At 36.1% G+C, this 27,489-nt stretch overlaps 1 protein-coding gene across 2 annotated transcripts in view; it reads left to right on the forward strand.

Annotated features, from left to right (window-relative positions):
- LOC5573493 (pickpocket protein 11) overlaps positions 1-27,167 on the forward strand; it is a 39,451-nt gene extending 12,284 nt beyond the window's left edge. Inside the window, exons 4-8 of one of the 2 annotated variants that reach the window (XM_021845722.1) lie at positions 2,952-3,157; positions 11,191-11,309; positions 20,952-21,115; positions 21,496-21,610; positions 26,794-27,167. In XM_021845722.1, coding sequence (XP_021701414.1) covers positions 2,952-3,157; positions 11,191-11,309; positions 20,952-21,115; positions 21,496-21,610; positions 26,794-26,906 — 717 coding nt within the window. In that variant the 3' untranslated portion in view covers positions 26,907-27,167. Of the gene's footprint in view, positions 1-2,951; positions 3,158-11,190; positions 11,310-17,285; positions 17,441-20,951; positions 21,116-21,495; positions 21,611-26,793 lie in introns of both variants that reach the window. The other variant, XM_021845723.1, reaches the window with a different exon arrangement.
- The last annotated feature ends 322 nt before the right edge of the window (positions 27,168-27,489 follow it).

A 27,489-nucleotide genomic window follows, 5' to 3' on the forward strand; every position in this document is an offset into this window, starting at 1 on the left:
ATAACTCTTGTATTAGTTATAAGTGGTTTTCTTCAATTTTTTCTCATGCTACCAAAAAATTAACTTTGTTCATGAATACTCAACCGATTTCAATCTTTTTGCATGCTATTGAAAATAATTTGATTGTTTTCAAATAATTAGTAAGAACAGAACATGTTGATAAAAAATGTTCAAACTTAGTTACTTAACCAAAACTACCCAAAACCAGGGCCGTACATTTACATTTCATTGAAAGCATTTTCAGTCCCCTACTAACTCAATGTAATGGATTTTACCAGGTGGCGCAGATCATTGGTGCGTGCCACTAGTTCTCTCTTTTACTCTTCCGCTGGTCTTATGCAGAGCAAATAGTGACGTCACTATTTGCGCTGCATTAGAACAGCGGGGAGAATAAAAGAGAGAACTAGTGTCACGCACCAATGATCTGCGCCACCTGAGTAAAATCCATAACATTGCTACTGACTTGCTTGCCTTTCAATTGAAACACTGCAGTTTCGTTTCAATCCGACAAACCTTTCCTTTCATCACAGCAAGCGTAGCCTTTCATTTCTTCCGTGCTGCTTGTGCATCGCGCGTCATATATCGGAACCTCACCGCAGCGAGCTGGTCTTTCAATCGGTAATCTCTAACTTTAGGAGATGATTAATTCCAATGAACGACGTGGTAACCCACATAGTTTCTCTATCTCAATTTATTACCTAACAAGTTACATAAATTACTATTGCAAAAAATAGATAAAATACAATTTCAAACATTTTGATGGATTTCAATGAAATCAAATGAAACTAAATTCTTACTCTTTCATTTCACCTTTCTTGTTCGTTGCTTTCAATCGGGCAACGAAACGAATGAGGGTGGAACGAAGCGACGCAGTTGTTTGTCACCATCGAGACGACACAACCAAGCCTTCTTGTTTCACAAAATTCGAAAATGCAGAGCCCTACCCAAAACACAAAATTTCCACCAAAACTATGATATTTTTAAAAATATAATTTTCAAGTTAAATGTTAAATCACATACAGACAGACGTTAAACTCAAAATATTTTCATTATACAGCGAAATAGTGCTCAACTCTAAAATTTGGTAGTCGACTAACGCCTCACTCGCATCGATTTTGCTCCTGTTTGACGTTTGCGTACTACCGCAACCTAGTTTCTGGTTGGTCAAATACAGTGTTTTTTAGCATTGGGCACAAATGTTCGCGCGACTATGTCATTAATTGATAACTGTTCTAGCTATTATGTCAGTGGTTAAATTTTAATATAAAACTGATTTCTTCTTTGTTACACCAATAAAAATGCATTAGCAATAAACAAAAATCATAATATTTGATTTTTAATTTTAAGGGAGTTTTTGTTATATAACCAAGTTACTAGAATTTTTATCCATATGTTTTCTTGTTTATTCTTTTTTCTGGCTTTTTATATCACCACTAGGACAGAGCCGGCTTCTGAGCTAGTGTTGTTATGAGCACTTTTACAGTTATGAACTGAAAGATTTCTTTGCCAACTGACCATTTTTGCATTCGTATATCGTGTGCCAAGCACGAAGGTACTCCATGCTCTGGTATTTTCTCGACTTACCAGGGCATGGAGTATATTCGTCCTTCCAATTCGAAAAGATCATTAACCAACGGCATTCGAACTAACGACCCTCATCTTGGTCTTGCTGAATAGCTCACTCTTGCTACTTTTTGAAAACAACTCAATTTTTTTCCGAAGCATATGAAACGATTTGGAATCGATCGAGTATTCATAATGTTATGGTCAAACAAAAATAGATATTTTTTTGCAAAATGAGAAAAAAATTGATAAAGCTACTTTTAACTAACACATGTTTTGATTTTAGACCAATTTGATGCTCTTTTATAAATTCATGTTCTTATACAATATTTTGTAGATTCTCGAAGATTCTCTGCTGCTAAAAGATTCAAAATTGGTAAGAAAATAACAAAGTTATGAAAGCTTCTCAGAGGGTCTTAATTATAATCTTGAAAAATTCATCTTCAAGTCGCTTGTACCACCTCTAAGTCCTAATATATTTTGGGCTAAGCTTTGGGGTTTCTTTTTTTTTGTGTGATTTTAATTCAGAAGAGCACACAAATTTTCGATTTTGAAAATTTTTGTCAAAATTGCCGCACACTAATATACATATTAGGAGACGAACCAGCATATGGCTGAAAATCTCGATAATAAAGATAATAATAATAATAATATACATATTATAATGTCAGTAGAGTACGTGAAAATTGATAATATATACAGCATTGAACAAAACGTTTGCATTTTTTTTTCGATTTTCCATACAAAATGATCAACTATGGCTGGATCTCAGTTATATACCGATTTTAATGAAATTTTCACTGCACGTCAAACATAATTTGAGTTTTAACATATATTTTTGAACGATTTTTCCAATCACGAGTTCAATAGTAACATGGGGTTGACCAAATTACCTATTTTTTAACAAAAAAATATAAACGATTTATCTGAAAATAGAAAAGTCCTACACAAAAACTGTCTTAGGTAAATTTGTTCATTTTGTGCAAATTTGTCATAATCAGTTTAGCCAATCCGATATTGCTTTAGAACCGTGATTGGAAAAATCGCAAATATATGTTGGAATTCAAGTTATGACTAATGTGCTGTAAAAATTTCATTCAAATCGGTCTATAAATAAATAATATATCTAAGCCTCCAAAATTGATCATTTTGTTTGGAAAATCGATAAAGTTTCAAATGTATTGTCCAATACTGCATACACATTTTGAATTATCAATTTCCACGTACTTTACTAGGATATCAAGTGGGCATTCGATTTTGCGTTTAATAAATTAAACTCCACTTCATAAAGCTGCCCTACTACTCATCTTCCTTCCCTAGTTCATTTCAATTTCCATTTTAAATGCAAAATCACTGAGCCAGGTTTTGATTCTTCCGGCATTCCGCAGCGTATCCTTTCGATGCTTCGGATAGCGCCAAAGGATTACATGATACTTATCGCCAACCTTACACAGGACCTTACCCGGCGGGATGATCACGAGCTGCGGGTACGAAGCCAGAACAATCTCGAGTACATCCGTTCGGATCAGACGCTGACCGAGTACGGCATTTGCTACACAACCAATAGCTTCATCGCACGCAATTTAACGACGAGGTAATTTGTTTGCGCTTTATAACCCGGTGTTCTATCCACTTCATCAACATCCAGTGTGGTGGGAGTCCATGAGCAGTGAGCATTCTGGGCAACGAATCCAACAGCCAACGGCGAAAGCTCACAATGTCGTGGTGGTACAAAATTGATGGTAACCCATTTCACTGCACCTTTGCACCTCATAAAGCTCGTAAAACGTCAAAGTGGCGCAAGTGCCGCTCTTATTACAACAAAGCTTCGGTATGGAAATCTGGATATTTTTACAGTTGTCCAATTCCATACGACTCAATTATAAGAAAAGATACCAGCCCGGATATATTTGAAAATTTTATTTGCTTGAAATCTGGATCTGAAATATCTAACTCAACTCAACTTTTATTATTCACAAAATAAAACCTTTTCCTTGAACTTCTTTTGCTGTTTATTTCATTTTCGTGCCTCACCTTAGATTTGCAGAATATTAGTACCTTGCTCATCAACAGTAACGAGGATTTTGAGCAACAATGAATTAATGACATAGATATCTATGTATCACAGGATAAATTAACTGGCATTACTTATATTCATGAGCTTCGAAGAAAGCTGAAGTCCACTTTTAATCTCCACCTGGACATAAATTTGTAAGGCATTCTCTCGATTTATTTTCATCAACCATAGACAGTCAGTGCATAAAATCTAACTCTACCGATTATCGCAAATGACAAGCGATTATTTAATTTAGCTTAGAATAACATTACGAACTACTGACCTATGGGTGAGCAGTAATGGATTTGATCCTTACACGAGCAGAAAAAATATAAAAAATGAAACAATCACAGTAGATGTACCAATAGTGGAGATACTAAGCACGATTGAACTTGATTTAATCGCCTAAATTCAAGAAGCGCAATTAATGTACATGTGAATGTTGAAACGGGAAGTAACGACCATTGACTTAATGAGAAAAATAATTTCATCGCAGTAATCCACGGCATGTCAGTGAAAAATAATACCTCCACTATAGGTACACTGTTCCTTTAGTTGCTTTAGTTTCATCAGTTTTAAAGCAATTTGAACGCTCTTTGCAACTATTCTGTGTATCAACAAGTCAATACGTCGATTGGCAGTGTCGGTTCTGTGGCTAATGGAATCAAATCAGTGAAAACGACACTACCGCAACTATAGGAACACCCACAACTAAGGGAGCACATACCCTAGTTATTTCAAAATTGTTTTGAAAGAGAATGATTGATGTTAAAAAATCAAAATTTTAATTTGTGTACCGGCATATCGGTCTACCATTTTGCTCGAAGTAAGAGGGAGCATGGAGAAGAAAGCAATGAATACTAGATGGATAGATACCCGATTTGGGGTATTTAGAGCTGCAGTCGAACATCAAATTAGTATTTGTGATAACATTAGTTTTGAAGTGGTAGTTGTGCAATGCCAACTTCGGTGAGCCGAAAGTTCACGAAGTAGTAGAAGATGACGTCACGTTTGAAAAGCTGCGAACAGAATTTTTCGAAGCCTTGTCGTCACCATCAGCTGATCGTTTAGTTTACATCTTTTTCGTGAATAATACATGTAAACAAATACTAACAACCGGACCTCTTATATATGACATTGATAGGTACCGTAAGGGAATGGCGAGAGAAATTGGATTAGTTGTTGAAGAGGACATACCATATGAAACAGTATTACTTGAAACGTCCTTCCTAGTGGATAACGTCCCCTATGGGAACGGCTTGGCGTGTTGTTCGAATAACACTACCAAGACAGCTTTGTATGTAAAATAATCAAAATTGTAACACAAATTCAGGCAATGATAACAGAACATAACAAAATGGAATGAAGGAAATGTCAAATCAGCAGTTCAAAAATTCCACCAAATTCCGACCAAAAATTCAATTCTCGAGGATGTACCAGCCTGGGAATGAACTTTCACATAATATCCATACTGTAACAAAAAAAAAATCACATTTACTCGTTAAAAGTTTGAAAATATATGAGAAATCTGGAAGAATTCTGAAAGGATTTTGATGATAATTCTGGGAATATGAGAATCCGGAGAGGATTCTGATATGTATGAGAAATCGGAGAGGATTCTGATGACGATACATCAACGGCATTCGGCCAAATGACCGGACAACGATGGATTAGGAGGTGTACACTACATTTTTTAGGCTAGTTCTAGTTTATAGCAAAGTAGTACAACAAAGTCGTCTACGCCTTTTAAGGATCAAATGAACTTTTAACAAGAGTTCAAATCAAGATTGCTGACTAAAATCCAAAATATCGATACTTTTGTGCCATTAATTGCAAGATGTTTGCATGAAAATACACGAAATTTGAACAAAACAGGTTTAGGGTAAAGTTGGCTAACATTTCGAGTGAGGCAAGAGTTTCTTTTTCAGATTTCTAGGTTAATTCAAAACTAATGTTAAAAATGTTATGGTGATTTAAATACTATTCGAGTAAAAAAAATTCGCTCTAAAAATTATAGAAATCGATTGAGATTTAAAAAAGTTGTGGCTTCAGTTTGTTTTTAGACTTGAAACAAAAAAAAATAAATTATTATTCTTTTTTATGTAAGGGCATAAATAGGCTTATAGGAGGATGTTTGACGTGTATTAGCTTTTGCATAAATGCTTCGAAATCATTTTTGTCCCCACTCTGGGCCATATATAATCTCGCGAAAAAACAAAATGCAAATTGCCTGAAATCCATATATAACCTTTGATTTTAGTGGAGTTTGCCTGCTCGTGTGAAAAAAGGCACCAGGAATAGTTTTGCGAAAAACTACTAATTTTAGGGTATATATTAATGAACCCTGTTTTGGGTAATATTTTGTTATTTTTGTTTAGTTCAGTGAGGATTTTTCTGCAAGTTTACGGCTGGTGCAAAGTATGCCTGTCATAAAAGCATTGGCGTAGCTAGGATTTTTTTCTGGAGGGGGCCTAGGGGGGGCCTAGAAAATACTTGTTTTACAGAAGTAACGTTGGTCGCAATGATAAGGACTTTCACAAATTTCGTCGTTTTAATACATTTATATTGATTTTATGTACTTGTTATTTTGTCCTCATTCTGCGGCACATCAGTGATATTTGTAAATTTAAATGTTCTCTACGGAAAAGATTAATTCCTCTTGTAATCTAGTTTTAAAATCTTAAAGGAATTCTAACAAAAACAAACTTACAAGGAATATCCTTTTTGACTCTTCCACGTTTTTTCGGATGTTCAACTATGTGCTTTGAAGAGATTTCTTCATGAACTATTTTCGTACTTTTCAGAGCTTTCTTCAAGAACTCATTTAACAGTTTTCCCTGAGTTCATCCTAGGATTCTCGTGGAAAATCATTCCCAGACTTTCTGATCTCACCAGAAAATTTATCGAAAAATCTCTATCGAATTGCTCACAAATTTCTAGAAGAATTCCGCCGGAGAATGCTCTGAAAATTCTTTTATCATTTCCGCTGGAAGGTCCTCTACGTACTTATATAACTTCCAATCGTTATTTGAAAGCAGGTATCTTCCAGTTTTGTTCATTAATAATTTGTTTGGAATTTTCAGATAATCCCCTTAGGATTTCTCCAAAAAATAGTACAAAAAAGTCTAGGAGTCTCACCAAAAGAGATCATCAAGCAAGGATTCATTCCACGAGTTTTTTAGAGAATTCGCCAACAGTTTTTCCAACTGTGCTTTTGAAGTCCTTCCTAAAGTTTCTCTATAGGATTGTTTGAAAAAAAAACAGGTGTCACTCTGAGAATTCCTAGTAATATTCCACAAGTATTTCATGAACAATTGAAAAGAATTAAATTGGGAAAATGTTATCCATGATTTCTCAAAGAAGTTCCTCGCAGTTCTTTCTGCAATGTTATCACAGATAATTATTTTTTAGATTTCTCTAAATTAAGATGGAATGGTTATATCAGGATTCTTCAATAAATAACATTCAAAAGTTTATTCAGCTCTATTTTTGGTTCAAAAACTACTCCAGGAATACCTCAATAATTTATTGATTGCTTTACAAATTCCTCTACGAATAACTCCGTATCAGATTTCAAGAGGAACACATACAAAAAAGGTTTGAAAGAACTTTGTTGTTATTATTTTGATAATTGCAGCCTCAATATAATTCGGAAAAAAATACTAAATTCCTGTCGTAAAATTCAAGAATTAAGCCGTAGAATTTTTGACAATGTACCACAGAGAAAAGCCCAAGTGGTCATTGTAGGATTTGTTACAAAAATGCTTGTTATTTTTCTTGTTAATCCACCCTCGTATCCCACAAGAATTCAAACCAAGAATATGGATTCCTACAATAGTTGGTAAAATTATGTTTGAAGAAAATCAAAACTAATTTCTTTATGAATATCTTAATTAACCATTTCCCCCATCCCAGTTATTTTGCTAATTCCTTTAATGCTATGCTAATTTTGGAAGCAAAAGGTTTTTTTGGAGTTTTTCAACAATTTTTCTCAGAAGATTCAAAAGCAAGAGACAAAAACAATTTTCTTTACAATTCTTTAAAAAATCCGAAAATTTGAGCAACAATTCAAAAAAAAAAGAATATTAGATTTGACAGAACCAATGATTTATTGGAGGAGTTTCGAGTTTTTACTGGACTTTTGAAAATTAAATTACCATTTTTTAGGAAAATCCGGGAACATATTCCAGAATTAATTTTCTAATAAAAAGTGGACCAGGAAGAATCCGCTTTGAAAGTCCCACGATATTGTTGAACAAATTTCCAAGAGATTTACAAAAGTACTGAGGTCACCCTTCATTATTCCTTAAGGAATTTGATTATACTCAAATTCTAGAAAGTATATCAAAAAGTTTTTTTTTAATTTTGCTACAAATCTCTTGGAAATTAATCAATATGATCAATTTATGAAATTATAAGTTTTCTTGATAAAAATATAGCTTAAGGCCTTTTGGTGCGTCATCGCAAAATGGCTTCTTCTAAAATCATCAACATATTGTTATGATAGTATTGGTATTTGCAGCATCGATGAAATATAAGTGCTCATCACCTGATTTTATGAATAATTTATACGAAGAAAAATGCTTCAAGTGGTATTTCAATATTTATTCAACACTTTCAGATACAGCATTATCAATTTAGCGACAATATACATGAGATTTATATTATCAAAAAAATCTCCGATCTTATGCCGCATTTCATTACCTCACACAACTACATTTGTAGATAGAAGGTGCTTACCTTTTCCATTGTAATTCTACAGCGAGCATTTGTGTTTTGGATTCCATATTACGTTCACAACACTTTCACTAAACGAATTTAATAAATTTATTCATACGATATACTTGGAAATTTGAATTGAAATGAAAGAGAGAATTTATTGCAGAAATACAACACCATGGTCGATTTTGTTACATATTTTCAATCCAGGTGAATTTTCTGCCATTCATCTGAAGAAAACTTGGCCAAGCCAAAACTCCTTGAAAGTCAGGCCTTATTTGTCGACAAAAATTCCAGCTTTGGACTAAGGCAGTAATTTTGCTATATTTTTTTCTTCAATTATTTCTTCGGACATTATATGAGTTGAAGTTGTTATATGGATTTCTTTAGTGAAGTCTCATAAGGGAAATCATTATCACCAGACACCTCGAGAAGGGTATCCTTAATAAACATGAAAAATCAGAATGCATTGAGAATGCTGCTTAGAAACAGCATTAGTTGGATTATTCAGAAAACCCGAATTTTGGGAATCAAAATTCCAAGATATTGACGTTTTTTTGTGTCACGGTATTTTTTTCAGCAGAGATGTTGAAAAATTGCGCTTATCGTAAACAACAAGAAGCTAGTTCTAACAATAACTAATATATCGACAGCCGCACAATTAAGCTTCTGGTTGACGCGCGAGTCACCGAAGCCAGAACCGCTACGCTGATGATGTGTAAAACAAGCGAGGTTTTTTCTAATATATTGTAACTTCTGAAGAGATTGTTGTCAATAACAAGAGTCATGAACATTGATTCAGAAAATTTTTCATCATGTTTAATTGTATATTTTTTTAAATTTTAATTTTTAGTTTCATCAAAAATTCTGGGGGGGGCCTGGATGATTCTGGAGGGGGCCATGTAGATTTTAGACATTATACAATCAGCAAAGACTTGAAAACAAGTCTACTGAAATTGCGACAATCAGTCCTAGGTGCAAAGCAGGACTACGAGAAAGCCAAGGAACAACTTGGCAAGGTAGAAGGCAAAACAGACACTAAGTCGTGTCAGACCGAAGTATTTTCCTTCACAGGCAACGCGAATATATCTGAAGATATTATTCGATACGCGATGCGAAAGAGGGGACCTTCCGAGGATGAATACGTGGCGAAAAGACGTATGGTTGCTAAGGGAAAAGTGACCTACGCAGCCGTCTTCCGTATACGGAGAGTGCGGACGGCCTGTCCAACAACCAGTGTGGATTAAGAAAAGGTAAATTTACTTTGGACGCCATCCAGTCGGTCGTTCAGACAGCTGAGGTGGCAATCGAGCAAAAAATGAGCGGCATCCGTTACTGCGCGGTTGTCACTCGGGATGTGAAGAATGCGTTCAACAGCGCAAGCTTGGAAGCAATAGCACACGCGCTTCACCGTAAGTGTAATATGTTTAGGAACATTCCTAAGTGTAATATGTTTAGGAACATTCTGAGGATATGGAACGATACATTAGAAATAAGTTGGATGTCATGATATATTGTTTTAAGTAGAACTGAGAACATTTGAACATTTGAACATTATTGAATTTGCAGTAAATTAATGTAAGTATTGGTGTGATTAAATTAAGTTTAATACAGAAATAATTTTAACAAGGTGTCGAAACAACGGGTTAGGCTGAATCGCATGTTATTGCTCAAATGATCAACCAGTTCCTAATTATATACCAAGCACTAAATTGTCTCCATTGAATAGTCAAACTCCATGTTTCATTTTCAATAACCCTCTTCATGATTGTGGTGGCCAATCAAAACAAATCCACTCATCAAAATTGACTAACTTTGCGCCCAACCGCTTCATCATCATGGTAACCTCATTTGATGTGCTCCCCGATGCATATTTGGGTGCCCATGTGTAACCGGGGGCCTTTACCTGCAAATGAACCGGACTGGACCCACCTCAGTCAGCTGCTGAAAGGACATCCGCCCGATGAAAATGAATTCTACCGCAATCAGAAACTGCACGACGTGCGCTATGGCAACCTCTTCGATGGTGACGTAACTTACAGCTTCATCGGCTTCAATGGGGCTATTTCGGTAATTAATTGATTGAACGGTGTTTGCACGAGTGATGATGGCAGATTTAGTTTTCGCACAATTGATTAGAATGTAGGGGAAATGTTGTTTTTCGATCTCATGCTTCCCACATGCAATGTATTTCCATAATTGAAGCACAAATCCAAGTTTTGTTCATCGTTAACGAATGTCAATCAAACATATATATAATATATAACATATATTTTTGCAAATTCTCATCGTAAAAGGCTGTTTTTCATCTCGCCAATCTGTCATGAAACGGCCTACTTTCTTGCACTGAAGAATGCAGTGCGGGAATAGTCATTACGCAACTGAAACCAGTGTTGTAATGATTCATTACGCAACGCTTTCTCATAACGCAACTGTTTTGAGTTGCGTAATGAATCATTAAACAACATTTTTTCATAAATTATAAAATTATGGTGAATGCATTCCGATATAATTTCTAATACCCTCAAGTGGTCCTCTACGAAATTGCAAAAAATATTGTACGTAACTCGTTGCAGAACTCGATTTATACAGCACTCGGCTAGCCTCGTAGGTTAAATTTACGACTCGTGCTGTAAAAATCATCATTCTGCAACTTGTTCCGTAAACTACTATTATATCTTTAAAAAGTATTTTGTTAAATACTGCACTTTACTTTACGGAGTAGTGAGCAACACTGTGGTGATTCTTCAATTGCCACCATCCGAAAAACCTCTCATTCTTTTGACCGATTGCAATTCGGTTAATTAAATTAATTATCCTATTTCCTTTCACGTGCTGTATCCCTCGACCAGGTTTTCTATCACAGCCCGTACGATACAATCAATATCGCCCGATATTTGCCATACAGCATGGAAGCGTACGAATTTGAAGCGTACTCGATTGAAAGTGTTACCAGTGAGGACTTCCGAGAGTAAGTATAAAATAGAATTATGGGATCGTTTGTGTAAATAAATAAGCAACTGTTCGTATTAAGTAGATTAAAAAATCACAAATTTATGTGAAATATGTAAAGGTTTAATAACAGATTGACTTCTTACACTTTTCATGGCCTTGGCCTTGTTTAACTCCAAATTGGCAACTTGTATCCAAAGTGCTCGATTCAACCTTACAGAATCCATAACTTACTTTTGCAGGAATCATTATTGACTTCATATCGCTCTAGCGATGTTTGATTATAGTTTGGCTTATTCAAACAAAGCTTAGCACGAAATGTACTCAGGCGGACCTAGAAAAACACCCACACAGATGGAATGCACTTTACCCAAGCACACGCCACATCAACAATGCTGCAAATATTTGCCGAATTCATTTCTGCGCTTCCCACCACCCACTTTATCTATTTCGAATTTCAACAACCGCTTTGAAGCCACAGAGTCAAGTACCAATTGTTTATCCTCGCACATAAACTTGTGTAGTCACATTAAACTAAACCACTCATAATTTAATTTAGCAGCTCTAGAGTCTCCCGAACTGCAGTGAATCCTTTCATTTCAGACAATACAGAGACTCACAACTTTTGAATGATTGTTAATTAGTTAACTGTTAAAAATAGACAATGGCATTGTCTTTGAAGCTTAAGGCATGGTGGGTGGGGTAAGTGAATACAGAAAAATCCACAGTTAATTTTATTTTTATGTTCAGCTAACGTGAATAATGCAATTCTAACTTTTTTCTGTGGATGAATCATTAGATTAGTATTTGATTGTTTTTTTCTGATTGTTGTGTATCGAACATGAGAGACTTGAACATTTGCGCCAAATCATCCACTGTGGGGACAACCAATAAAAAAAATCTCTGGTCTGTTTATTGATAATATTTTGTTTTCATCTATCAAATCAAAATCGGCTCTGAAGGCTTTTCTAAATTGTACCTTTTTGTCTTAAATTTTGACCAGACTCATATTCCGTACACTTCATTTGGTATGTGAGTAATTCTTTCTGAGACTGACCCACTATTTAAACTTGGGTTTTCAAAATATTCAAATTTCTGCTCGTTCGAGTAAGCAAAGGAACTACATTTGGTTGGTCAATACGAACCGGGACAATCGGCGTAGACCACAGCGACGTAGAGGGACTAGCGATTGGAAGCTCGGTACGTATAACTATAAATCTCTCAACTTCATCGGGAGTACACACATATTCGCCGATGTGCTAAGGGACCGCGGAATCGGCATAGTAGCGTTGCAGGAAGTGTGTTGGAAGGGATCAATGGTGCGAACGTTTAGAGGTAACCATTACATTTACCAGAGCTGCGGCTACACTCACGAGCTGGGAACAGCTTTTATAATGATGGGTGATATGCAGAGGTGCATGATCGGGTGGTGGCCGATCAATAAGGGAATGTGCAAGTTGAGGATCAAAGGCCGGTTCTTGAACTTCAGCATAATAAACGTGCACAGCCTTCACTCCGGAAGCACTGATGATGATAAAGACACTTTTTACGCGCAGCTCGAACGCGAATACGACAGCTGCCCAAGCCACGCCGTCAAAATCATCATAGGAGATCTAAACGCTCAGGTTGGCCAGGAGGAGGAATTCAGACCGACGATTGGAAAGTTCAGCGCCCACCGGCTGACGAACGAGAACGGCTTACGACTAATTGATTTTGCCGCCTCCAAGAATATGGCCAGCTCACCACAGCAGACAGAATCGCAAATCGACCACGTTCTGATTGATGGTCGGCACTTCTCCGACATTATCGACGTCAGGACCTAACATCGACTCTGACCATTATCTGGTGATGGTTAAACTGCGCCCAAAACTCTCCGTCGTTAACAACATACGGTACCGACGGCCGCCCCGGTATGACCTAGAGCGGCTTGAGCAACCGGATGTCGCAGCTGCGTACGAGCAGCACCTCGAGGCTACATTACCGGAAGAGGGTGAGCTAGATGAAGCCCGACGGAATGTAGCGTGGGCGGCCAAGCTGTAGCAAGGGACACGACAGAACGTGGAACGTTATAGACGGAAACGGCAACGGCAGAAAAAAACACAGCCTGGAGGAGACGGAGTGCGAGAAGATGTGCCGGTCTCAAGAAACACTTAAGATCTATCAGAAGCTCAACGCATCCCGCAACGGATTCGTGCCACATGCGGAGATGTGCAGGGATAAGGATGGGAGCATCTTGACGGACGGACGCGAGGTGATCGAAAGGTGGAAGCAGTACTTCGACGAACACCTGAATGACGCTGAAAGCACAGGCAATGAAGGATGAGACAATGGAGGAAATGCCTTCGTCAGTACTGCGGGCGATGGAAACCAACCAGTGGGGGCCAGTGAGAGAGGTTAAGCTCAAGAACAATTAAGCTGCAGGTAAGGATGATATCGGAGCTTAACTCACAAAGATGGGCCCGAAGAGGCTGAAAATTTGTCTGCAAAGTATTATCCCAGATCATCTTCCGTCGTCTGTCACCTGTACGAGTTCGTGGGAAGTTATCAAGCCGGCTTCGTTGACGGCCGATCGACAACGGACCAGATCTTAACTGTACGGCAAATCCTCCAAAATGTCGTGAATACCAAGTCCCAACGCATCACCTTTTCATCGATTTCAAGGCGGCATACGATAGTATCGATTGCGTAGATCTATGGAAAATCATGGGCGAGAACAGCTTTCCCGGAAAGCTCACGAGGCTGATAAAAGCAACGATGGAAGGTGTGCAAAATTGTGTCAAGGTTTCAGGCGAATACTCCAGTTCGTATGAATCCCACCGGGGACTACGACAAGGTGATAGACTTTCGTGCCTGTTGTTCAATATTGCGCTAGAAGGTATGTTATGCGGAGAGCCGGGCTTAACAACCGGGGTACGATATTTACGAGATCCAATCAATTTGTTTGCTAATAAGGACATTGTCGGTCGACCATTTGAAGCTCGCAACATTTGAATGAAGCCACATCTCAAATTTTCAAGAGCACAAGACTTGAGAACCAAACAGCGATCCGCGTTGAAAATTTATCCCATTGATCACCACCAGCAAGCAAGCAATTTGCTTGATTTTCAACGCGAACTGTTGCCAGATTCTCCAGTCTTGTGCACTTGAAAATAAAAAATAAAACTTCATTTTATAATCACCTTAACTACGAATCAAAACAAAACTCTATTCGATATTACACTGGTACAAAAACGTCGTACAAACTATTTAGTTTGTTTGAACGCGGGCTGATTGCATGCGGCGGTTTGAAAAATACTCGAGCATTGTTAAATATTACAAAACTGATCATTTGTTTAACGAAAACATTTGTCGTTTTCTGCAACGAAATGGTTTCGTAACTATCTTTCGTAGATTCTTTATTTTATCCCAGCCATTCGTATCTTTTGTAAATGCACGAACCGATTTCTTAGAATGCATTAAAGGTCTGAAAATTCCTTTTGTTTTTACGAATGATTCGTTAATTTTATTTCTATGTTCGTTCTCAAACCGAAATAGACGAATTTCGATAACGAAATGCTTTGTACAATGTAAGAATTTATGATTTAAATTCAGAGATAGACATTTATTACGAAGTAGGTTACATACCGTTTTGATTCATAGTCCGTATACTTAAAGCTCAAAGACTTCTAATGCATTTAATGAGCCTGAGTAAGCCGAAATTTGTGAAAAAATTTATCTCTGCAAATTTAAACTGTAAACTATTGAGTGTATTGATAAAAATAAGATTTTTTTATATGTTTTCCTATTAGTTTTACTCAGAAGTATGGAGCAATATTTTGCTTCAATTGCTTCTGTATCATATTCCGAACACATTGGGAGGAAAATTTCCCTCCATAACTCGATATCCATCTAAAAACGCCTTTTTATACAGGGAAACATGGACCATTTCTTGTTTGGCAGTGAATAAAGGACTTGCAAGATGTAATAAAAGTTAAAAATAACATAAAAATAAAAATAAAATATATAATTGGATTTCGGCTTTCAGTCACGAATTAAGCGTTGATTATTTTAAATCATTGCCAACACTTAATTCGTGACTGAAAACCGAAATCCAATTATCATCAAAACATATTTTTTAGTAAAAGAAGGGATTTTTCGAGCATTTTGAAATAAGTTCCCAAAAATATTTTTTCAAAATGCTATCAACAAAATAGTATTGTTTGCTTACAGAAGTGGTCATAAAAGTATTGGAAATATAAAAATTTGAACCTTTGATTTTAGAATTTTTGGTATCGGTATGTTCTCTAACTCGATAATTCTATAAGTTGATGGTCCCTTAAATATCGAGTTATGGAGAGTCAACTGTAGTTCTTACAACTCCTATAGTTCAAATTAGCGTTAAGGACATTAAACTGCAGATTCAAATAACCATCCTCTCCAGGAAACTTATTGATATATTTCAAATTAATGTTTCGACGAAATCTCCATACAAAACTTCGGAATACGAGTCTTTTTGGAACGGACAAAACTTCGGAATCGGTCTTTTCTTTTTTTAAGGTGAAGATGAATCGAAGCCAAACTTGTAATTTTCAAGAGCACGGATCTGGGGAACCAAACATCCGTTTAAGCTGAAAACTTATTCGATTGGTCACTAGCTGGTGGGGGCTTCCTTAGCCGAGTGGTTAGAGTCCGCGGCTACAAAGCAAAGCCATGCTGAAGGTGTCTGGGTGCGATTCCCAGTCGGTCCAGGATCTTTTCGTAATGGAAATTTCCTTGACTTCCCTGGGCATATAGTATCATCGTACCTGACACACGATATACGAATGCGAAAATGGCAACTTTGCAGTCTTCACAATGGGCCTGGCCATTTTAGTATTTATATCAAAATTAATCATTGATATGCTGCAAATATTAATGCTGACAAGAAAATACTGGAAGCAATTTCAGTATTTCCAGGATGCTTTTCAATATTGGCTGTGCAAGCACTTAGATTAGATTATAAAGCTCTCAGTTAATTAATGTGGTAGTGCTCATAAGAACACTAAAATGAGAAGCAGTCTCTGTCCCAGTGAGGACGTTAATGCCAAGAAGAAGAAGGATGTTTGGTTCTCCGGATCCGTGCTCTTGAACATTTGAACTTTGGCTTCGATTCATCTTCACCTTAAAACAACAAATAATTTCATGCATGACTCATATTCCGTACACATGGCTTTTTCTAACTATTTTTAGCAAAAAAAAAACACTCAAAGTTCTTTACGTTCAAATTCACTATAAACCTTAAGTCCTCGGAATATGAATAAGGCTGAAAACCTTTTTCCCATTTGTTATCTTTTCAAATCAGTTTCCTACACAATTCAGAAGACAACTCATGATTTGAGAACTCCTGCACCGGAGTCAACGTGCCTTTTATCCCGGCAACATAAACGAAGCCGGGCGATTGCAGTGTTCCGCCACTACTTTGAGGTTTTAACCTGCTTTGCGAAATGTGTTTGTGCAAAACGCACAAAGCAAAAAGCATTTGCCTTTATGCCCTTTGGCTCCTGCACGTCTGTCTGGTGGTGCTTTCTCGCGAAACCTTTTCACGTCAAAAAAAACCCTTTCTTGTCTTCTGCCCCCGGCACTAACTAACCTCTAACTACCAATGGGAAACTCGTGGAGTGCAATTAGCGCGTATTGTGCATTCGGAACGCGAAAACTCAAAAATGAAGCTTCATTTCGAGAGAGAGCCACAATCCACCGCGACGAAATCGGGCACTTCATGGAGCCAAATTGGATGCCGTGAAAAATGAAAAAGCTGGATTATAACTCTCCGTAGCGCCAACCAGAGATGCAGTAATAAGCCATTAGTCCCTCTCCTGTCAGAGTCTATCATCATGCTTAATGTAATTTGGAAATATGAAAGCTTGCTGGAAATGAAATAATTGGAGCTCGTTGGCGAGAAGTGCAATGAATATTCAAGCGAAATGCTTGCAAATCAATCATTTTGTTGTATTTTTCCTTTCTTTTTTTTTGGCAGGCACACGACGGTATCACAGCGTGGTTGCCGGTTCTTTCCCGAATCAAATCTGACTCACTTCAATATCTACACGAAAGGAATTTGTTTGCAGGAATGCCGCTTAAAGATTGCGTTTGAAAATTGTGGTTGCATACCGCACTTCTATCCGAATAACGGTAGGTTGAAGTGGAATACAATTTGTTCGTATCTCTTCTCCATAGTATGAAAAACCATGCGTCTCCTTTAATCCGTAAAAAAATATGATCTATTTTACTATGAAATGTTCTATATCTTATTGATTTTAAAAACACATTTTCTTTAAAATCAAAGGTATTAGTTGTGCTAACAAGTGTATGGTGTCTCCCTCTCAAACTCCCCCCTCCCCTCCTTTTTTTTTACCGGAAGCCAAAAACACGTGTCTTATTTGGTATTTTCAAAACTCTGAAGGCAAAATTTCGAATCTCTTGGCTCAAAGAATGATAGCCCCCAACCCCTAAAAGGCGTAGACTCTGCTGCACTCTTTTGCTCATATCTTTCGACTCAACATACTAATTCATAACAGTTTTGTGCAGGGGATTAGTTGCACCTTCAAATGCATCCACATAAATTTGGAAACCTGTGGCCAATCCGGATACTCGGCTGGAAATGTAGTGTACACACTCTATTCCACCAATGATTCTTGATAGAATTTCAATATATTTCGAATGTATTGATGTCATCGTATAAGATAATGTATAAAGTCTTGCGGTCTTATGTAAAACACTGTTGAACCACAATAATAACTCAACCATTTAACATGTTCGGAAATAGGAGGCCGGAACTCTTGGTTTGCGATTCCGAAGAACAAACCCAAATCTTATGATGTTTTCCTAACTGTGGCACATAAGATCACATTTACTCAACAAAAGATGATAATTAGAAGCAAATCTGGTCCAGTTTCAGAATTCCGGTTTTGATTACAAAAGACCAAGTTTTGCCATATTATGTGAAACATTATAAACACACTGTTCAAACGAATTAAAACTGTTCGGTCTATTTGGACATTCTGGATGTATAAGTGACATTTTTAGTTGTTTGTGTTAATCTATTCTATTATATTCTAAGTGCCTGCACAGCCAATATTGAAAAGCATCCTGGAAATACTGAAATTTCTTCCAGTATTTTCTTGTCAGCATTAATATTTGCAGCATATCAATGATTTGATACAAATATTAAAATGGCCAGGCCCACTGTGCAGACTTGAGATTTGAAGGTAATTCAAAAATTTCCGGCGATCAGATTATTCACGAATGAATAACATGATAAACAGAAAATTTTGAAATATTGTGAGGGAAGAAACGGGGACAACCGTAACAACTTGGTCGAAAACGCCATCTATCTAAGTGGTCAGGCTTCTGAGATATCTGCAAAACAAATGTTTCATGCTCAAAGTTTTGAATCAACCAGCTCGAACAATAATAGACCATGACTTACTGAACTACTGAACTACTCTTTCTAAGTAATCAAGATCCTGAGATATCAGCAAAACAAAAAATCCATGCACACTAGAAGGCAGCGCGATGGCAGAATTCCGTATCTGAATGACCACTACATGTAAGCCTGTGAGCTACTGACCAACTCTTCGGAAAGGCAATAAGCTTCCAAATAATCAGTATCAAGACTATCAAGAGATATCATATGTTACAAAAGTTACATGTTTATCCCTCAAGGTTCGTATAGTGCAAGTTCGAAAAAGCGCCCATTCCGTCCAAGTTCTCAACTAAAACTTAAGATTCGACTCAAATAACGAGCAGAAAATTTGGTGTATTTAGCATTGTAGATTTCTTCCCGTAACGCGTTACCTTTTCGAGGTGCGTTACGTGGTAAGATATACCATATTGTACTCTTGTTGTATCTGTCCTTGTTAATACTAATAGTTACGGTCGGAAGAGTATAGGAGAGTAACAAGCCACTAAGGCCCACCTATTTTTCGTAGATGATGAGTCGATCGAAGTGGACTCAATCAGCATCCAAGGCTGGTTTCAATTCATGAGACAATTTTTTCCGAGTTCAAGTGGTTATCTTCCGATATCTAGGAGATAAACGACTCCGAATCAGTGGAGTAGCAGATCTTCTACCTTCTAAAATAAGCTTCTTGTTTCAAGGAATCTAAATGTCTTATGCGATGAAACTTGTTCACAGTTACAAAAAAAAACTACTTTGAACCTCATAAGTAGAAGCAAATATTTGATACGCTAAAGTACCGATACATGATCAAAATCAGTATCATTCAACCATCAAAGAGTTTAATGGTGACAAACTGTTTTCTCCAAAAGATATAAATAGCAGTATAGTTTTCTAAATGATGATGATTGATTAAAAAACGACTACTTAATTATTTTGTCAATAGTAATGAAGTAGAACGACATGCACTAAACAAAGGACACGGGTATACCACAAAAGATCAAAGAAAACTGGTCGCAATGGTTTATCCCGAACAGAAACAAAAAATATGTAGATTTCACTTGAGCAGTGTTTCCAGCTACTATATGATTTGGAACTCTTCATGAAAAACTGGAATACAGTTGAAAAGTTTTCTTATCTGGCTGAGCGTTCTATTTTTATATTCTGCTTAAATTTGAAGATTCAAAAATATCGTTGCACGTCTAGTTTTTGAGATATTGATAGTTGAAAATGCTAAATTTGAATATTTCAACCAACTTGCGTGCAAGTTTGCCAGCTTGTGTGACTATTTATTCGCTCCATTTGCCGCAGAATTCAAACTTCATGTGTTTAACAATTATTCCCATTTTTGTTACGCTGTGTAATTGGCTATTTTGATAACAATCGAGCAGACTTGTCATATTTTGTCATAATATAAAAGCTTAAACGACCATTTTGGATAGCTCTTGCTTCAATTTAGCCGAATATCTCGAATCATTATATCCACAGCTAGACGTTACATTTTTCAAAAATATAACCATAAAACATAACATAACATTTTTTTTACGACCGATTCTTTTTCGACCCTCCAATAAAGGTCGTAAAAGTGGTCGGAGTGTACCTGAAATCCTGAATCCTGAAACCAAAAATTATTGTGGGGTTAGTTTGCGAAATAAATTTCACGTGATTCATAGATCCTCGAAAATATCTTGAACGCCATTGGGATACATTTATGCCTTCCAAACAGCTTTGAAGTTACGGCCTTAATGATTTACATGTAATTTATATTCACGCTACGCATGCCGAAGACATTCGTTGAAACCCATGGTACCTTGAAATAATGCAAATAAACGTTCATTTTGTTACCTGAACGATTCAACGTATTCAAAATGACGCCTTTTTTATTTGTAAGCTTTTTTATTGTTAACGTATTTCATTTGTCACAACACTTGCTCCTGCTGAGTGAGCGATGAACAGTCAAACAAACATTGAAATAATTATATTTTACTTAGGTTGATACAAATTTGATTTTTTCTTGTTGTATCCACCCCCTTCAAAATGTTTGGACCAGATTAGGAATTTTGAGATGGCAGACCAAAAAATATTTGCCAAAACATGATGCTTTCTAGGAAACTTTTCGACAAATCCAATGAGTTTCGCTTGTTTTTTGAAATGTTTAAAATTGAAGTTAAAGTGGTGCAAGTGCAAATTTTGTTTATGAAGAGTTACCATTTACTAATCGTATCATCCTACCTCTTGTTTCAGTGAAACCACCGAAACCCGTGTGCCACTACCGTACTCTCAAGTTATGCTTCCCACCGTTGAAAGAGCTGTTCTTAGAGTTCCGAGGAGGGCCTAACCACGACTCGATTAACTGCTACTGTGAACAAAATTGTGTAGACTCGAAAGTCATTATCGAGAGAACTCAGGTGAGTTGGAAATACAACAAAAAAATATTTTACTTTTAATTTTCATACAATTTGACGCTTGTGGAGATTTTGGTTTAGACTCAAGTCCATAAAAATCCATATTCGATTGCAAGACTACTGAGGAATGTTATCAATGTTTTTTTTTTCGAGTTTCTGGCGTTACGTCCCAACTAGGACAAAACTTGCTTCTCGACTCAACAGCGGGATTCGAACCCACGATCAATTAATAGCTGTAACGCTTTTAGCGCTTCTTCTTCTTTCTGGCGTTACGTCCCCACGCTTTTAGCGCTACAGCTATCCAAGCCCATCAAGCTGTAAAACTGACAGAATCATAAGGAAAATAATTAAAATAATAAGGATTGGCATTTTTCTATTTTCAGGTTCTTATTGGTACTCGAAAACTGCTAGGTAGTAATGGTGGTCTTGTTTTGATGAAAAAGTATCCACTAATTCGTTTTAGTCGACAAGTGCTGTTTACCTTTACCGATCTGCTTGGTAAGTCATATCATATGAAAAAGGGAATAATCATACAAAATTTTCATTCGCGTGTCCGAACAAACAATGTTTAAAATTGGCTAAATTTTACGAAATCAGTTTGAATGAGTTGTTTTTCAATAGTAAAATGATTGTTCGGATTAATCTGACGAGTAAGTAATCATAATGTAACTATTGAAAAGTATTAACCCGTATAGGCCTGAGTGAAAGAAAAAATATCAAAGCTCTCACCGCTAAGCGAATACTCAACGGATTTCTATTACTTTTTGGCAATGTACAGGTACACATATGTATCTAGTTTATAAAAGTGTCCAAAGGAACTCGGGAGTGTATTCCCATGGCCGGAGTTATTCTGGTGGGTATCTCGGTCAGGTCGGGTGAAAACGGTGAAAAGAGTACTGTGCTTCTGTGCCACTGTAGATACAGGGTGTCCGTAAATTATCCGTACAAACTTAGAAGACATAGCTCTAAACAATCAAGCATAATAAATTCAATATTATTGTATGGTTTTAAACATTGGCTTATTATATTTATTCTTAAGAAGTAAGTTTGACACATTTCCGATTTTAAATAATTGCAAAACCATCCCAAAAATATTGAGGTGTCTTAAAGGGAGCTGTTTTCCGAGCTTTATGACGGAAGAGAAATGTCCATAGAACTCACTGGATTTGAACCGCACAATTTCTATTTCCAGTCTAACTTGAAGCCACTAACCTATAGATTACTTCAAATAATAATAGGACATTTGGATTCATCTCTTGTAGGTTTTAGGGATACCACATCTTCAGTATGACTAGCGGCCCTCAGGAAAAACGTCTCCGAAAAATTTAAATTTGCCTATCTCAGTAACAAACAATCATTTCGATTTTTTTTTGAAGTTGTATTTTGTGTTAACATATAGATGAATTATAAAAGGTACCATGCCCACACAGTTACGGATCACTTTGGCGTTCAATATCGGATAACTCGCTTAAAACATGAACGTCGACGTTAAACATATTTTTCCCATCTCATTCTATTTGTCTTCTACCATTTGCAATGTTAAGCACAACATTCATACGCTAAATAACGGTGTTTTTGACAAATGTTTAGTTGGTACCACACAGCTATCATTATATGGTCGTTTTCTGTAAGAAGTGCCGGCAGCATTCATAAGCTTCCACAGGTGGTAAAATTCAAAAGTTATTGCATAAAACATGCTCGTTCGCTTTGATTTAGTATGAACTCATCTTTGGAAAACATTTTTCTTGATTGTTGATTCTAAATACCGAATATTAGCACTTCTAACCCCATGATATGGACCAGGAAATTATTGTTTACCACGGTTATGGATCACTTAAAAAGAATGTAGATGTCCGCCATTTAAAGCATTGGGTTCGACATTTTCAGACAATAATAGCACTAGGGATAAAACCAATAAAACATCAACGTTTGTAATTTTTTTAAAACTTGGTGTGGAGCGAAAACAGTTCATGTCTCAGTTACTACAATGCAGTATCACAAAAAAAGGCATTTTACCCTTGTTTCCAGCTCTAACACTGCTTTTTTAGCAGTAATATGTGACACATTGTTAACTTTCGCCAAATCATGCAATATAGATGCATTGAGTTAAAAATCTCTTGATTTTGCGCACTGATCCGTAATATGTCACAATTTGATCCGTAATATGAAAATTGATCCATAATATGGTTTTCAGAAACCGATACAATTTTGAATTTTTATGCAATCCTATGTAAATATTACACTCAAAATAGTTTACTAACCGAAGTTCCAATTTGAAACGATTCAATTCGTGCTTTTTAATTACAATTTTACGTTTTCTATGTCGTTTTATTCAATTTTATAGGTAGGACTCCACACTATTTGATCCATAACTGTGGGGTCATGGTACATAGACATTGATTTTTCATTGTTTTCAATGCGAAATCATCTTTCCAATATTTTGCTGTTCGGATAATTTGCGGACACCCTGCAGGCAAATTTCAAGTTACAGATAATCTCCGGAATCGGCTATAATGTGGTCACTTTAATTTTAAGAAAAACGCATCAGCGTAAACCTTTTAAGTAACGGTTGAATTGGTTAACCATATGTCCTACATTTGATTGATTCTAGAAATGACCATTTTTGTATCTATACATCTGTGCCAAGCTTATTGGAACGCATTTTAGTGAACTATTATATTTGATCTCTAATTTTTGAGAATTGAAAAGGTTTAGTATCCACCAAATATATAGCCGGTTCTTTAGAGCATCAAGGTAAAGATGCATCGAAGCCTAACCTTGAATTTTCGAGACCACAAATCCAGAGAACCAGACAACTGTTTGTGCTGAAAATTAAACTCACTGGTCACTCGCTGCTGGTGACCAGTGAGTTAAATTTTCAGAGCAAACGGTTGTCTGGTTCTCTAGATTTGTGGTCTTGACAGGGTGTCTACTCATTTACAGAAATGAAATTCCCTGAGTTTTCCAGGTTTCAAAAAATAATTACAGGTTAAAGAAATTTTCCAAAACATACAAATAGTTAATTTAAGATGAATAAAAACCTGTTTTTTCAAATGAAAAGTATCTTCGAAAATAAATTTATCTAGGAAAAAAAATCAAGAATGTTTATCCAATGATCTGAAAGGGCCTTTCTCATATCCTTTCTCTTAAAATGGGATTCAGATGTATGGACTTCATTGACGTACCCACAATATTTTTCTGGAGAGCTTTTTGCATTTTTTCTCTGGGGATATTAAGGCTGGTAGTATGATATGATGGTATTAGAAATAATTACTTTAGACACTTCAAGTTAAAAAGAACAAGACCATACATATATTATGAATAATGAGAGATACCTCACAGGAAGCACGAGATGAGAGTTTGATTGCTACATTGAACAGACATTTTTATATGTATGATTCTAAGGGCCTTTTTGGAATTTCTCATGACATTACCAGTATAACAGCTTGATTTACTATATATTTCTTACACGTATTACTCCGCAGATCTCTTCAGGAGTTTGTTTTGAAATTTTTTCATGAGCTTTCTAAATAATTCATCCAAAAAATCATCCATTCAAAAATTATTCCAATAATTTCTCTAGGACTTTCTCCAGCATTTCCGTTTAGAGTATCTTCAAAAATTCATACAGTTATTCCTCCATTTTGCTTTTTGAACAATTTTTATTGAAAACTTTATATATTTTCTGGTTATTTATCAAAATTTCAAGCAATTTGTTTAGATTGTTTTGAAAAAAAAAATCTGCGTTGAATTTTGAAAGTGTGTTCTAATAAGTACGACTTCCTTGTGAGTTCTAAGTACGACTTCCTTGAATTCCTTAGAGGATCTCTAAAAGACCTCCTAAATGTTCAATACAAGACGTTTTGAAGAAAATAATTGAAATATCAAAGCAGCAACAATATGTTGATGGGAGACATACCAAGAAAATCTTCTGGAGGAATCCTAGAAACAAATTTTTCGAGGAGTTTATTGAAAAGTTTATAATAGACATCATCGAATGACACCTGAAGAATTTTTTAAGCAATTCGTTAAAGTAATCGAGGATGAATATTCAAAAAAAAATCCTTATAATAAATGAAAAAATCGGCTTAGGAATTATTATAGGTTTTTGTGGAAAAGTGTCGAAACGAATAAACTTTTGTGGAAGCGTTAGAGCGCTTTAAGATTTTTGGACCAAATCCTTAAGAAGTTCTTCTAAGCATCCATTGAAAAATCTCATGTAGCATCCCTGAAAAAAATATGAAAGTATTCAAAAAGAAATCACTTGAGAAATTACTAGAAATCCTGAAGCATTCTGAAGACATGAGAAAAATATAATTAGGAGCTTGTGGAATAGTCGTCTAATAGGTTTTGTAGGTTTCTCTGAAGCCTCTAGAATTTTGCACCAGGTGTTTATTTATTTTGTATAATAGGCGAAAAACCAATTTTGTATTTTTTTTTTAAGTTTTTAACTTATCAACTGCTCATGAACGATACCCAACTGGAACTGTACGTGATTTTACCAATTTGACAACCTAGTTCTAAATTCTTGTCTAAACATGTTTTATATTGATTAATTAAAAATCGTTAAAAGGACTGACATGTTCAGCGTTTTGATAGCGGCGCAGCCGACAAAATTTATGGTTGAGGAGATTTTTTGTTACAAAAACCACATATTCTACCATCTATTACTGTTTCAAAATAATTTCCCTGAGTGTAGCCAAAATTCCCTGAGAATTCCAGGTTTTTCCAGGTTGAATAAAATTCCCTGAGAATTCCAGGTTTTCCAGGTTTTTCCAGGTAGTAGACACCCTGGGTCTTGAATATTCGAGGTTTGGCTTCGTTGCATCTTCACCTTAAGTCCAATTGGCTGCATACGACAAATTCTAAATGGTGCAAACATCTTCATTTTAAATGTTGAATATCAGATCCTTATGATTTATGCGAATTAAAATGACTGCCATTGCAATTAAATGAAGATAACATGGCATGTCCCAAAATATAGCACTTTTTTACCAGACACCGGAATAATTCCGGCCACAAAAATATTCCCGAGTTCCTTTGGCCACTTCTAGAAACTAGATTTGTGGGCCAGTATACTGATAAAAAAAATATTGGAATCAGTTAAGTATTCGCTGAGCGCTGAGGGTTTTAGCATTTTTATTTCACTCAGGCCTATACAGGTTAATCCGATTCTGTATGTCTCAAGATTGTCAACAATCAATGGAGCTCTGGGGCTACCATGGAAAAGAGAGAATTAACAATATTTACAAGAGCCACGGCTTTCTGGATTCTGGATATAAGAGGTACTAAATCAAAACGATTTTCAACTACCTATATGTTTTATTCAAACAGTTTTGAAAAGTTTTTTTTTCGTGGAATGCAGAAAAACAAGCACTAATTTTAAATAATAGTAGTTTTATATGCACACTTCACTAAGAGTCATATTTAAAAATATTCCTTTAAGTTGTTTACGTTACCTCTGAATTTCAATACTTTTATATTAAATTTGGAAGACTATCTTATTAAACGATTTTTTATTCAGAAGAACACACGAATATAACGTTTTGAGGACTTTCTAAAAATAAACCGCGACCTAATGTGTAATCATCTACCATCGATCCAAACTCATTATTTCCATGCAAATATTTGATCCGATAACAATAATGAACACCCAATGCTTTTTTCTTCTAATCGAACAGTATCTATCGGTGGAACGGCAGGTCTATTCCTTGGTTTCAGCGTTCTCGGAGTGGTAGAAATTGTCTACTTTTTTACGCTTCGACTTGTATGGTACTGTTTGGGTCATCGCTAATGGGAACGTTATAAATTGATATCTGCTTCATCATTTGAATGTGATCCAAATGACAACGCACTATCGCATCGCCATTGATGGGTCGGTCAGAAAAATAACGAACGCCGCCATACAACGCAACACGCTCATTATATTGTGTCTTTGTGGCACCGAGGTCCAGCACATCATTCGACAACGACAACGAATAAGGTCATCCCGGTGGAGGTGATTGCGAAATAATCACTAGGACTTGGACGCTACACAGAGCAGGAATTGTGGAATCAATGAAATATCAATGTTGATATCAAAAATTTATACTTTTAATTTTGCAAAATTTGTAAAGTTATATTTAGTTAATAAAACTCTTCTTCGAGGGTATTATTATATTATTATTATTATTAAAAAACTACCAAATCATTCAAACCAATAAACATGTATGACTACCCGTGTTGTAAGCATAATTTATTTATTTTTCAATCGAACAATAAATGAGATAAATACCCTTTTGAGTGCACTATGGGCGACCAGGTGGCCAATAATCGAAAAAATGACTTGTTCTGATAGGTTTTTCTGGTTAAACATTCCATAGTAAACACTTTTATCA

This window comes from Aedes aegypti, chromosome 2 (genome assembly GCF_002204515.2).
Source record: "Aedes aegypti strain LVP_AGWG chromosome 2, AaegL5.0 Primary Assembly, whole genome shotgun sequence".
Taxonomy (NCBI): Eukaryota; Metazoa; Arthropoda; class Insecta; order Diptera; family Culicidae; genus Aedes; species Aedes aegypti.